Source organism: Eschrichtius robustus, chromosome 13 (assembly GCF_028021215.1).
Source record: "Eschrichtius robustus isolate mEscRob2 chromosome 13, mEscRob2.pri, whole genome shotgun sequence".
NCBI lineage: Eukaryota > Metazoa > Chordata > Mammalia > Artiodactyla > Eschrichtiidae > Eschrichtius > Eschrichtius robustus.
In genome coordinates this window covers 71786448-71801122 of record NC_090836.1, presented here as the reverse complement: position 1 = coordinate 71801122, position 14675 = coordinate 71786448, and the positions used below count along the sequence as shown (strand labels likewise).

The following is a 14675-nucleotide window of genomic DNA, read 5'->3' as shown; positions in this document are numbered from 1 at the left end:
ATGAATGAGAATATAACTTCAAGTAAATCATGTGCCATCACAACACCAGTTAATTACAATTTGCCTTGAATGAAGTGAGACATTCAGCCCCTAAAATGTTATCATCCATGCCATGTTTTAAAGCCATAGCAAAAAATCCTTAAGCTAGTGCCCTTCTTTTGTGGTTCCTATTTAAGGCAAGTTACCATTAGTAGCAAAATGCCCAAAATGAAAGAAAAATGAATTAGTTAAAGCATTCAACTAGGAAAAAGAAAACTATGTTAGTTGTCAATAATCACTTCTCTTCAATCATATGCTTTTGGGATATTATTCCATATAGTAGATGATCCAGCATTTTCAATGTTATAACGTATTTGATGAAAGAGGCTATTAAGCAGCCCTCAAAAATCCATTTGCCTTTCTCTTCAGATGTTTGAGATCCACATTTGACAATGACTATCATATATGTTAGGAGCATAAGACCAGATTCTCTACATACGGTATTTTAAAAAGTCAACAATCCTATAAAGTAGGTATTGCTCTTCCCAGTTTACAGAAGACAAAACTGAGGCTCAGAAAGGGAAAGGCCAAACACTTTGCACAAGGTGACACAGCCAGTAAATGGCAGAAATAAAATTAGAACCCTGATCTTATTTGATACAGGGGTTGTTAGTACTTTATTAAATTACACTCAAGTAATTTTTGTATTAATTTCATTTTTAATCAAAACAACCTAGCTAAATTGTGAAGCTGATAATAATATGGAGATAAGATTAACATTCAGTTGGACTTCTTTTTCCATCCATTTATCCATCCTCCCACTCATCCACCTCGCAGTCAAGTAATGAAAACCACTATTTGTCTGACAATAAATAAAGAAGTATGGACGAGAGGCAGACCTGAATCATGTCCTGAAGGCTCAAAGTGAGAGAGTAACATAAGCAAAATGAATTGATTACTGGGTGAAATTCCAGAAGAATAAATTTTTCTCTTCTAAAGGTTTACTCCAGAAGGACTTTACAAAGGTGGCAGATAATGACAAAGACGTGAAGCTAAGAGATAGAAAATCAAAGTAAGAAAGTGAGTTCATGGGTCAGTAGCAGTGGTGAATGAAGATACCACAATAAAAACCACCTCGTAAACAGTCATTACAAGATGGTTTTTATAACACTTCAGCACTTATATGGCACATTCACTTATATTTTCATGTTTATACTGTATATTTGATGCTTCAAAGAAAAATTAAATGTTTGAAATAGTGGTTTGAGTAGTAGTCAAAGGATTACAGGGTCCTTTAGAACATTGCTGCTCAAATTAGTCCATGAACCAGCACCAACAGCATCACCCGGGGGCACCATAAAAATGCAGTACGCTGCAGTTGATCACCAGACCTAAAGAATCCGAATCAACAATTTAACAAATCCCCAGGTGATCTGTATACACATTACAGTTTGCAAGGTCTTGCTCTAACAAGTATAAGAAAAGGTTAATCCTCACTTTATGTAAATTGACAAGAGTTCTATACAAGGAACAGAGTGGGCAGAAGAAGAAACACCAAGGAGAAAGAGGTTCATGCATCTTAACTTCCTCAGCGCTCCTCTCACTGGACAAAACAGAGAACCACAACGCAAGAGAAGAGCACTACTGGTTTCTCTAACTATTGAAACAAATACTGTAGGCAAGAAGCTGTCACTCATGCCTCGCCCAAATAGATATTCATGAAGAAAATTACTTTAAATAAAATAAAAGAGTTAGTATCTAATGTCATCCATTCAGAAAGCCTGCAGCAACATCTTAGGTAAAGTAGGAAAAGAATGATTCCAGAGATAACGTGGCCAAAGAAAAAAAATGTAGTAGAAGAGCTATTGAGAGATTTTATATGTAACTCTATAGGTTTGATAGATATGAAAACTACATTGCCTAGGGAAAAAAAATACACTTCAAAGTAGTTCTTGTTCTTTCTACTGCTTTTTCACATCCCAGAGATCTCTTTAAATCCTACCTTCTTGTTATTCTCTCACAGAATACCCTGAAATCTTATAGCAAATATCAAAATCTTCAGTAATGTATTTATGTATATTTATTTGTTTAATGCCTTTTTGTCTACCAAAGTCAGATCCATAAGGACAAAGACTGGGGTTTGTTTCTGTCCCTTTAATCTAACAATAAATATGGATTGATCATATTAGACAGATGAATATTTGCTGAGTGAATGAATCAAATAATGCATATGTATTAATGTTTCCTTTTCTAGGCATCTACCTATATCAAGAAACTAAATAAATTTTATAAACACATTTGAGTTTCAGGCCCCAGATAAACATATGTATTTTAATCTTAAATCCTTTCTAGAACTTCACTATTTGAAATATTCTTTCCTGTTTTTCTACACATTTGTTAGTTTCTGTCTTATTTTTGATTGAAACTCTGTTTCCATAAACATAGAAAATTAGTAGCATTTGGTGACAACGACTTTAAATTTCAGGCATAGATGTAGCATGTTTATATAGCAAGCGACTAAATAACTCTGTTTCTATATAGAAATTCTACAGTCTTCCATTGTTGTAAGCCCTTCTTTCACAGCACTTGTGAAATCCACTTCAAGGAAATCCACTTCCTTCCGAAAGGAGCCACTAGGTGGTGTTGTGGCCCAGGACTAAAGCAAACTAACTCCTGAGTATCAAGCTAGGAGTTTCCTATTCTAATTCAGCTCTACATTCCCAGATGCCTCCATTCTTGGAAACCTAGTAATGGCTATAGGGCCCTTGAACACAGGTTTCAAGACAACTCAAAGCTCTTCATAGTGCTTCACTGAAGGAGAAGATGACCTGAATACTTTTAATTGAGGAGATCTTTTAAGTGCAACCTCTCTCAAATAGGAGAAATATTGCATTAGCAACTTCACTGATTAAGAGACAGAATTCTTGGATACAAAAAAAAGCAGATGCCAAGAAATAGAGAACAAACTAGTGGTAACCAGTGGGGAGAGGGAAGTGGGGAGAAGCAATATAGGGGTAGGGGATTAAGAGGTACAAACGATTATGTATAAAGTAAGCTACAAGGATATGCCGTACAACACAGGGAATATAACCAATATTTTATAATAACTATAAATGGGGTATAACCTTTAAAAATTATGAATCACTATATTGTACACCTGTAACTTATATATTGTACATCAGCTATGCTTCAATTAAATAAATAAATAAAATACGCCTTCTATTAAGATTTTTAAAGTTACATTTTAGTGAACCAATCACAATTCAATATGAAAAAAGTATTATAAAATACCTGCTGTAGAGTATTCCAAGGGCCACACTGAAGAATTTCTAGTGTACTCAAAGGGGGCATCACGTTGACTGGGCATTTTACAAGTCTCTTTCTCCTAACAATTTTCTTCTGTTGATTTTGCTTGAAAATTTCAAACCAGGGTTTAAATGATTTTATCCAAGCAAGCCTCTTTTCTTCAATAGAAAATATAAGTGTTGGCTCTGGTACAGAGCAGGTCACTATATTTTCACATTCAGTTCTATTTTCATGACATTCTTCTGGAATTTCTTTAATCTGAGACTTCAGAGAGTTTACTTCTTTAAACACCAAAGAGTTGTTTGCAGTATTGCCACCCAAATCTTCACAAGGAGCATCTCTACCTAAAATATAATTTTGCTTGTTTATTTTGCCTTCTACATTTATCATAGCATCATTGGTGTTAAAAACCAAGTTACTATTCACAGCACTGCCTTTTGGGTTCTCCGCAGTTTCTTTAGATTTTAAATCAATTTCTTTTTCTTGTAGTGTTATATTTTCCCCTATATCTTCAGGATTTTCTAATTTTAGTGGTAGTGGTTTTTGTTTTATTGAAATCACTGAAATTTTCTTCATATTATTGTCTTCATATAATGTTCCATTTTGTTCTGATATCTCTTCTTTTTCTACTTGTTGTATCTTATTCTGTTGATTATCATCGATTATTTTCTGTGCTTCACTGTTTACCTCATTAATTTCTTGATTATGTCCTAATATTATTATTTGGGTTTCTTGCCTCATAATCTCATTTATGGGAGGTTTCATGACTTCTTTTTGTGTCTGAGAGTTTAATTCTTGCAGCTGAAACCGTTCTTTCACATTTTCTTTTAGATCTAGGTTTTCCAATTGAGTCTTTTGGTCTATGTTTTCATAATTCCTTGCTTTTTTGACTGATTCTTCTGAGCATTGTTCTGCTAGGTTTTCATTTTTTTCTTCCGTTTTAAATACTGGCAAAACTGCTTGGCTTAATATAGATTCTTTTAATTGCACTTGTATTGATTCTTTCAATACAAGCTGTCTATCTACATTTTCTCTCTTATTCGATTCTTCAACTGGCAAAGGGGGAGCACCTTCCCACTTCTTTGACTTTTCATCCCCTGGTCTTTTGGCTACGTCATCCTTATCCTTTGATCTATCTTCAACAGTTAAATATTTGGCATTATAATCTCCGTTTTTTAATGCTCTACTTATTATTAGCTGTTTTCTTGCAGCTTCTCTTAATCTCAATTTTTCCTTCTTTAGTAGTTGCTCTCTTTCTTGTCTCAGGATGTTCTTTTTTTCTTCATATTCTTTTTCTCTCCTTTTCCTTCCCTCTTGCTTCTGCTTTTTTATCTCTTCTTCTATTCTTTGTTCCTCCTGTAATCTTTTTCGTTTTTCTTCTTCCATTTGTCGTATTTTTGCTTCCTTTTCCTTCCACTCTTGAGCTTTCCTTTTCTTACTTTCTATTTGTTCCTTTATGATTGGGCCATATTTTTGGTAGGCCACAAATGCTTTATATTTAGCTTGAATTTTTACAGCTGCATTATGCTGCAGTTTTAACAAACGCATTTTTTCTTTTTCCTGTAGCTCTTTAAATTTTGTTCTTTCTTCTTCCATTTGTAAATGCAAGTTTCTAATAAATTCCTAAAATAAAGTAAGATAAATAGTAGTCAGCATAAATTAAATGTGAGATGTTACTAAAGTATCATCCAAAATATAGATTGAGAACAAATACTAAAACTGAAATCATAGTAAAGTCAATATAAAATTTACTTAGAGGAACTAAAGTAATTTATTTTAAAGGGTATATTAATTTTTTAAATATTTAGGAGCTTCTATCAAGTTAGTAAGTTGATACTGTAATATTATGGCTATACTAAGCCACCCAGACACAGATTGAGGAACTCCTTGAAGATAGAAAGCTTATGAAATCAGAATGACACAGAGAAAAAGAAAGAAAAGCCTCAAGCTAAAATCTGTGTAGGAGAAAAGGACTTCAGACTTTCTGAGATGGGAGTTCTGATAAAGGAACTAGCACAGGGACTGCAGAAGTGGGGAATTATTTTGTGACTTATAATAGCAGGAAGGTGAGGTAGTACATACAGATAAGCCTAGTTACACGTCGTATCCTTTCTCAACCATTGCGAGAGTTAATAAACACATTTTGCATTAAGTGAGATAATTTGGAGGTAGGTGAGAAAATATCATTGTCACTAATGTTCTAAAACAAAAGTAAACAGATCAACAAAATTTGGCAAATAGTTGAGAAAAACTAACACATAGGATGTGAGGCAATAAAAATGCTTCAATAAGAAGATGGAAGAACCAATTTCTGAGAAAAGAGCTATTTAAGTAAAAATTAAAATAAAGATATTTTTGAGAAAAAAATGTGTAAACAAGAATAACCTCATATAAAAATAAAATGCAAGTCCTCAAATAAAAATATATGACTCACTCAAATAAAAAAATCAATATAAAATTGCTGAACAGCTGATTGCCTAAACAAAAACTTCAAAATTAGGTGTTTCCCAAAACAACATATAAAACACAAAGCGATGAAATATATGTCAGAGATGTTCAGGTGTAAAGAGGATCAACACAGAAACCTCAACATATGACTAATAGGAGTTCCAAAATGAAGAACTGAGAAAAACCAAAGGGAAGAGAATCATAGAAAAATATGTTTTCTAAACCAAAAAAAAAAAAAACGGCCATTAAGATACAGAGTTAACTTCACACACACATACACACACACACACACACACACACACACACACACACACACACAATGATGCACTCAGATACTAGCAATATTTCAGAACCCTAAGGAATATAAGCTCCATGAAGGCAAGGATAATTTTCTGTTTTATTCACCGTTGTATCTTGAGTACTTACAGAAGTGCCCGGACACAGTAGAAAACCAGCAAATATGTGTGGATGAATGTAAAAAGTGAAAAATCCCAAAGCTTCAAAAGAATGTAATGAATGAGTATCAAACTTGCAATCATAGATGGCATGTGAAAAAGTAAATATGCAATGGAGTTATATCTTTAAATTGTTAAAACTAAATGGTAATAAACCTGCATTTTGTGTCCAAGAAAACTAATCATTCAGTTTTAAAAGCAAAATAAATGCATTTTCAATTGTGCAAAGATTGAGAAAATTTGCTGTCCAAAAGTATATTTTTGACAAGTATTTAGCTATATACTCCAGGAAGGGAAAACTGAGTCCATAAAGCAGAGGAAGACTGGATTCAAAGAACACTAATGATCAAAGAAACCCTTAACGCTTAGCACTTAAATTTTTTATTCTGTCTTCTTTCCATCATTTCACTTAAGGAGTCAGCTGTCAGCTTACTGCTGCTCCTTTTTAGGTAATGTGTCTTTTTTTCTGGCTGCTTTTAAGATTTTTCCCTTGTCTTGAATTTCAATACTATTAAATTCCCAGGTGTGATTTTCTTTGTATTGATTCTACTTGGAGATCTTTAATCATCTTCAAATGTTCAGACTGATTTTTCTATAACAATTTGAAACCACTTCAGCTATTATCTCTTTACACATAGGTTCTGCCCCATTCTCTCCACTCCTTCCAAGATTACTATTATACATATTTTTTATATTTTCATTATGTATCACATATTTCTTGTGTACTTTTCTGCTCTTCCCATTTTTTTCTTTTTTTTTGCCCTCTCTGTGCTTAAATTTGGGTATCTTCTATTGACTTCCCTTCAGCTTCATTAATGTTCTCACCCGCTGTGTCAAATCTACTGTCAAACTTATCCATTGAAATTTTATTTTTATACACTGAACTATTCAACTCTAGAATATATACTTGGTATTTCATTAAAGATTCTAATTTTCTGTTCATATCACCTGTTTAATTATTTTGCTACTGCATGATAGTTATAGGTTGTTTTTTTTCTAACATCTTTATTGGAGTATAATTGCTTTACAATGGTGTGTTAGTTTCTGCTTTATAACAAAGTGAATCAGTTATACATATACATATATCCCCATATCTCTTCCCTCTTGCGTCTCCCTCCCTCCCACCCTCCCTATCCCACCCTCTAGGTGGTCACAAAGCACCAAGCTGATCTCCCTGTGCTGTGCTGCTGCTTCCCACTAGCTATCAGTTTTACATTTGGTAGTGTATACATATATGTCCATGCCACTCTTTCACTTTGTCCCAGCTTACCCTTCCCCCTCCCCGTGTCCTCAAGTCCATTCTCTAGTAGGTCTGCATCTTTATTCCCGTCTTGCCCCTAGGTTCTTCATGACCTTTTTTTTTTTTTTTTTAGATTCCATATATACGTGTTAGCATACGGTATTTGTTTTTCTCTTTCTGACTGACTTCACTCTAGGTCCATCCACCTCACTACAAAATACTCAGTTTCGTTTCTTTTTATGGCTGAGTAATATTCCATTGCATATATGTGCCACATCTTCTTTATCCATTCATCTGTTGATGGACACTTAGGTTGCTTCCATGTCCTGGCTATTGTAAATAGAGCTGCAGTGAACATTGTGATACATGACTCTTTTTGAATTATGGTTTTCTCAGGGTATATGCCCAGTAGTGGGATTGCTGGGTCGTATGGTAGTTCTATTTTTAGTATTTTAAGGAACCTCCATACTGTTCTCCATCGTGGCTGTGTCAATTTACATTCCCACCAACAGTGCAAGAGGTATTTTAATGGCTCTCGTAACTCCAACATTTGTATTAACTGAAAGTGAGCCACTATTGTCTTTTTTTTTTTCTTGTCATTCATAATGAACCATGTGTCTTCACATGCCTAACCAACGTTTTTTAATTTAGAGATGGACAGTATAAACATACTTTTTCAGGAATGTGTTTGTATAAATTTTAAAAAGACTTGGAAAAAATACAAAGATAGTTAATAGTTTTAGCTACATTACAGGATTATGGGAAATTTTATCTACTTTTTACTTGTAATTATTTAAAATAATTTTATATAAAAACTGTGGAGTAAATTCAAGTTAAAACAATAAACATGTCATCATGATCATCTTAAAGGGGTTATTTAACACATTCAACTAGTTGTGTTAAAGAAATGCAGTAACCTTTTATAACAATCCTCAATCATAATGAAATATTCGTAATAGTATGTTTTCTCAAAACTTAAAAGAAATTTTACAATTACAAGTTTACATAGACATGTTCACTCATTGAACCAGTTTTATTTTCCTTTTCAAGACATTCTATTTCAAGGAGAGTTTCTATAACTAAGGTATTTAGTAATTTATTTCAAATGGAGAATGATTATTGTGCTGCTTAAAAACAACAAACACATACCTCATGCTGTTTAAATTTCTCCTTCCATATTTTCTCCTCTTTATGAAGTTCATCATTCATCTTGTCCTGTTCTTGCTGAACGTATGATAATATTGAAATATTATATTCAACTATCAAACAATATTATGTTTATTATGTATGATTCTTACGACATATATTTGTAAACAATGGTTAAAGATAACAACTCACCCAATGGTCCTCAGTTATTAGTACTGCGATAACAACTTTAATCCCAACCTGAAATATAATAAAATGATACCTAGGGTTCCCATTAGCATATAAAGATATTTACAATCTGGGTAAGTCATTTTATTTATTTGAGTTTATTTATATGTTTAATCATATAATAAAATGCATTGGCTAGAAATACTCCTGGACAATGCAAAAATTACAGATGATAATGTGTGTTAAGATGGGTTTTGCATTATAATATTTTTCTCTCCACACCATTTCACTTAATTCACATAATAAATCAGTTCAGAGGGTAATTGTTTTCTTTCATTAACTCTTTATTAGCATCTATTTTGTTAAGGCTCTGCAGAATAAAAAAAAAATCAGTAAAATATAATCCCCTCCCTCAAAAACTTTACCTTTAATAATATGGGAATGCAATCATACATTCACATGTTGCCCCAAATTTAGCAAAATAAGTTTATCACAAGATAAGAACTATAAGGATTATGGTAGGAATAGGTGCTATAATTAGAGGATCATGAAAGGTTTCATACAGAAGATTGTTTTTGAAATGACTAGGCTTTTAAGAGATTAAATAAACATTTTAGGCATTTATTAAATGCTTTTGAGCTAGGAAAATGATTACAGCTCTGTTTTAGAAAAATTATAAGGTTACATTTGATAGAATTAGAGAAAGTAAGTCAAGGAGACACTAAGGAGATCAGTGAAGTAGGTATTAGAGAAGTCCATGTGAGAATCAATGAGGGCCTTCTGCAGATAGGGTGGCAGGAGTCAGAAGAGACACAAACACAATGTAAATATGAAATGGTCATAAACTGCCAACTGACTGGATAAAAGGAAGAGGGAAAAGTTCTTCGGACATTATCTTATAGGAACTGTGGGAACTTTTGATGGCATTTAAGCAGGGAAATAACTTTTTTTAGAAAATAATTATCCTACCAACTGCACTATGGTGCATGAGTTTACAGAATACAAGACCAAAAGTAGGGAGATCAGTTAGAGAGTATAGTAAATATTCCAAGCTAGACATTAGGACATCCTGAACTATGGGGTAGCAGTAGACATATGGATGAGACAATGAATAATATAATAATATAATTAGAAGGAATAATATAATTAGAAGGAAGAGGATAATAAAAGAAAGAGAAGAGTTAAAAATGGTCCATATCTTTCTAGCTTCGACTATGATGATAGCGTAACTCATCAAAATAAACACCAGAGGAGGAGCACGATTCAGAAAGAAAGACAGTGCATTCAGTTTTAGATACATTAAGTTCTGAGTGTAGGAGAGTTATGTAGTTTGCCTATTTTTGTTATAACTATAGATTTGGTTCTGAACAGCCATAACTGTGTTTGAGATTATCAAGAGAGAAAATACATGGAGTAAGAAAAGAAAGAACAAAGGATGGAATCCTTGGTAGGACCACATTCAAGGAGAAAGAGAGAAAAAGAAGCCTAAAATAGATATCAAGGAAGAACGGCCAAACATGTAAGAAGACAGTCAAGGCAGTATGGTCCCACAGAAGTCAAGAAAAAAAGAAATGGTCAGCAATCAAATTTTTATTGGCATGAAATGCTAAAGAGGCAAAAATAAATACTGAAATAGAACCTGTGAGTATGGTTCTAGAAGCCATTGGTTATTTTTGTCCAAGCCAATTTAGAAAACATTGATTATTTTTGTCAAAAGCAGTTTCATTCACTGGGGCGGTGGTGGAAGATCCCTAGCAGATTTAGGATTGAATGAGAGATGAGGAAATGGATTGGGCACAAATAACTACTCCTTAAGAAGCCTGCCTATGGTAAGTAGAGCTAAAGAGCAGCAGACGTGAGACATATAAAGGAAAATGATCTCATGATTTTTCTTTTGTTTTGTTTCTAGGACAGGAGAAAATTGAACATGCCTATAAGCAATAAGAAAGGAGGAAGCTGTAGGGGTGTTTCAACATAAAGGAAAACTGGGGTAAGCTGGAAAACGATAGAATATAGAGCAAAGGAGGAAAAGCTAGCCTTTGGTAGAAGAAACCTCTCTTACTGAGATAAGAGCAAAGGCAAAAAGGCGACCACAGAGATTGATGCTAACTAGATGCAGGATGAGAAAGAAAAGGAAGTTCGTAATCAATGCAAAAATGTTATGTGATCATTTGCTAATAACGAGGAGGGAGGAGTTGGGTAGAACTCCTAAGGAAAGAGATTTACAATAGCTGTTTTGGAAAATGGAAGAGGAAGCTAACAAAGGACACAGAATAGAACTACTAAATAAGTAAATTATTTAGAAGCCATCATTATAAAATTACGGAATGGTCCCACTGGAAAACTTTTAAGCCCCAACGTAAAACAAAGCACACATTTAGAAACTCATTAAACCTACTAATGTCATATATATTTTTTAAATCATAATTTTATGATAAAGCACAAATTACTTTCAAAAAACAAGTTACAGTTCTTCAAGGGTAGGGCCCTGGTGTTAAACCTCTTTTGTATCACCTCAGCACATAGCTGAAAGCTTTGCCCTTAAAGTAGTCAGTAAATTTTTGTTACAAAACAAATAAAAATGGCAACTTAGCTGAACAGAATTTAAAATTCAGATGTTTTTTAGAAAGTATTTGAAAATATCACGAACAACCAATAGCAATAATACGTTTTAATACAAGCCAGCAAACACTTCTCCAAGAATCTACATTATATTCACTCCTACTCCCGGAATTGAAAAAAAAAGCTTCTGACTTTTGGAAATGACTAATCTGGTCTGTGGAAAGGAAAATATAACTAAAAGAAAGCTAAAGATTCATAGCTTACTATTAGAAAAACCAATGGCCAAGCTGGCTCGACAATATTATCACAGTTTTTAATTTATTTATTTTCTATATAATCAGGAAATGCAATGTACTCAACATTGGAGGCTTGAGTACCCTGAACTGCCTATGTGACTACATGCTAAGGTTCTCTATATGGAACACGCAAACTAGTAAGTTGTGAGTAATATATAAGGCAACTTTAGTAATGTAAAACAAGAGATGTAAGTCCTGTCTGTTATCCATACATTCTAAGCGTCCTAATGGCCCACAAGTAGGTCCTGGAAATCCACCAGTTTCTCAATATGCCACTACCATGACCTGAGGATGAGGACCACCTGAGGTGCAGCTGGGAGGAAACCGAAATGAAAACAACACAAAACTCCTTCACACCAAAAAATTTCTGGTCCCAGGAATTAGCTCAATTATGGGAATGAGGCACATACCATCATCTACATGGCTAAACCACTTCAACCAAATATGTTTTACATAATTGCTAGATATCAGACCACATAGCAAGGACATTACATGATTGAGAAAATTCTATTGCCTTTTTCTATGATTAGAAGGGTGTAAAAGAGTAACAACTTATGTAGTAAATATCAGCTTTTTTAGGACAATCTTTGAAACTATGAAGTTTCAAAGCAGTACCTGAAATTCTAATGAATTTCATGAAAACCAGGCAAGGAGTCCATATTAATACTGTTAACCCACAGTCAACTGCTTTGATTATTAGGACTAATTAGAACCCATAGAATGGAGCTCAATCCGCACCATAAACCAAAACATCAATACTGTTCAGAAGTAGATACTGATTTTTAAAAATGTATGAAAAACAAAAATTAAAATTAAAAAACCTTACCTTCTGAATATTCTCCAATTTCTTCTTTTCAACTTCAAACTGTTTCATCCAGTAATGTCTTTTTTCTTCTTCTTCTTGAAACTGCTTTTCTTCTCTATCCCTCTGAGCTTTGAGAGTTTGTTTCTTTTGGTCTTCTAGTTCTTTCTGTTTGTCTTGCCAGACCTCAAAGGACCGCCTACATCTTTCTTCCACTTCACAGTATCCGAAATTTATATCAGCATCATCTGTATTCATGAAGAGAAAATTTTTAAAATCAAAACAGTCAAAACTGATCCAGTGCAAAGTTTAAAAGTAATTTCAAAATAAATAAATAATGTCAATATATTACCAAAGTAAAAGTGATAGTATGCAAAATACATGAAAATTCCATTGCATCAATAAAGAAGTCACATAAGTTGCCTTAAACTATTCCATAAGACTTCTATAAAAACATAATGTGTGTGTGTGTGTGTGTGTGTGTGTGTGTGTGTGTGTGCGTGTGTGTAGTTAAGGGATACATAAGGAACACAGTTAAGAGACACTTAAAAAATTCAGGTCTGGGTATATCTATTGCAGTCAGCTATATATGTGGAAAATGTTCAACTATACTTACATGAAGTTAAATTAGGAGTCATAAAAAAACTATGAGAACATGTAATTAAATAAGCATAGCAAGTACACAATATTTTTCAAATATTGTGACTATATTCTTCTAAATGTCAAAAGAAAACTGTCTAAATTTTTTTCAGATAATTAAGGTCAATCACATAAAAATTATCATAAATATCACCAAGTAATTTAGTCCACCTGGCAAAACATGTTCATCCACAGGCAAATCACAAGGGTCAGGCTCTGGAACAGAACCAGGACTGCCACAATGAGTTTTACTTCTCAGAAATTCTTCTTTTTCTATTTCAGATAACATCTAAGAGGTTAAAAAAGTACCAGTGATTAAAGAAAAACAAAATAGAGAGTAAAGCTATTATTTTAATAATGTATTAAGTATTTACATACACATATCTAGAACTTTATTTACTTCAAATCGCTCTCAAATACAATTCTATATAGCACATTGATAATTATTCTCTTTATGGTGAAGAAAAATGTTTGTTCCATGCAAGCACACTGTGTTTTACCCTCCTAATGTTTTTCAGAATTCTAATTACTTTCTAATATTTACTCACAATATTCAATTAAACTGCTTAATAATCATGTCAAAATGTTTCTACTAATATGTGTTTTCCTCCTAATACCTTTCTATATTTCTTATCTGCAGCAGTAGCTCACATACACAAATTGCTCATATATTCAGTATGTTTTAAAAACAGAACTATTCTCTAATTTGCCCTGACTTACATACAAGTTATAATTTTGATTAATACATAATTAATACATAATTATACTTCTATATATTCTAGCTTGAAAGATACAGGATATCTATTCCACTGAGGTAGCAATATGATAATTCAAAATTAATGTATTTCAGGTTTGAGGGTTACCAAAAACGAGAGTAAGAAACACACATCCAAGTAATTTTCACATCGTGCTAAATGCACATAGAGCAAGAATAGAGTGAGGTAAAATTAGAGTCGGGTAAAATGAGAAGTAAAAATGATTTCAAGATGCTGAACCTGTGGAAGAGGTTTTCTCTTAAATACACTTCCGGGAGTTTCACCCAAAAACGCTAGGCTCTCCTTTACTCTTACTTTTTTACGGATGTTTCTGTTTTACCATTTTTTTTAAAAAAAACTAACATAAGATATTCTACGTTTAAAGTTTCCACAGGGTAGTTAAAGTCTCCACTGGATCATAGCACATCCCTAAGCAAAGTAATAGTATTAGAGTATACGTCATTGTTTTCCTTGGAGTTTTTAGGGAAAAAAATACTATTCAATATAGTTCTGCTCTCTTGTCTACATTAAATTCCCAAGTCCTGATGGTTCAAATCACTATTCCTAATATTTTTAAAGACTGAAATTTGCATTGTTTTATATTATACGCCAGAGGAGGAAGTAAAGCCAAAAATTATTAGCTTAAACTAATTTAATTTTTACGCCAGTGAACTTTAAATGCTACATGAGAGGTAAAGGTAAATTTCTAGCTGTAATATTGAGTACTTTCGGTCAAACAACATATACCTTCATTAATTGTTCGGGATTTTCTTTACATTCAGTTCGTAATTCTATCCTTAAATGCATATGGTTATTAGAAACTGCTCCATAATCATAGCCTATAAAGAGAAAGAAATATTATAACTTTAAATGTTAGAG

General features: G+C 33.1%; 1 protein-coding gene across 1 annotated transcript in view; it reads right to left on the bottom strand.

Annotated features, from left to right (window-relative positions):
* Positions 1 to 14675, bottom strand: part of LRRIQ1 (leucine rich repeats and IQ motif containing 1) — a 182216-nt gene that overhangs the window by 162307 nt on the left and 5234 nt on the right. The window contains exons 3-7 of the mRNA XM_068561401.1: positions 14544 to 14635; positions 13213 to 13330; positions 12427 to 12650; positions 8578 to 8652; positions 3271 to 4908 (exon numbers count right to left, since the gene is read on the bottom strand). Of these exons, the coding sequence (XP_068417502.1) occupies positions 3271 to 4908; positions 8578 to 8652; positions 12427 to 12650; positions 13213 to 13330; positions 14544 to 14635 (2147 nt within the window). The remainder of the gene's footprint in view (positions 1 to 3270; positions 4909 to 8577; positions 8653 to 12426; positions 12651 to 13212; positions 13331 to 14543; positions 14636 to 14675) is intronic.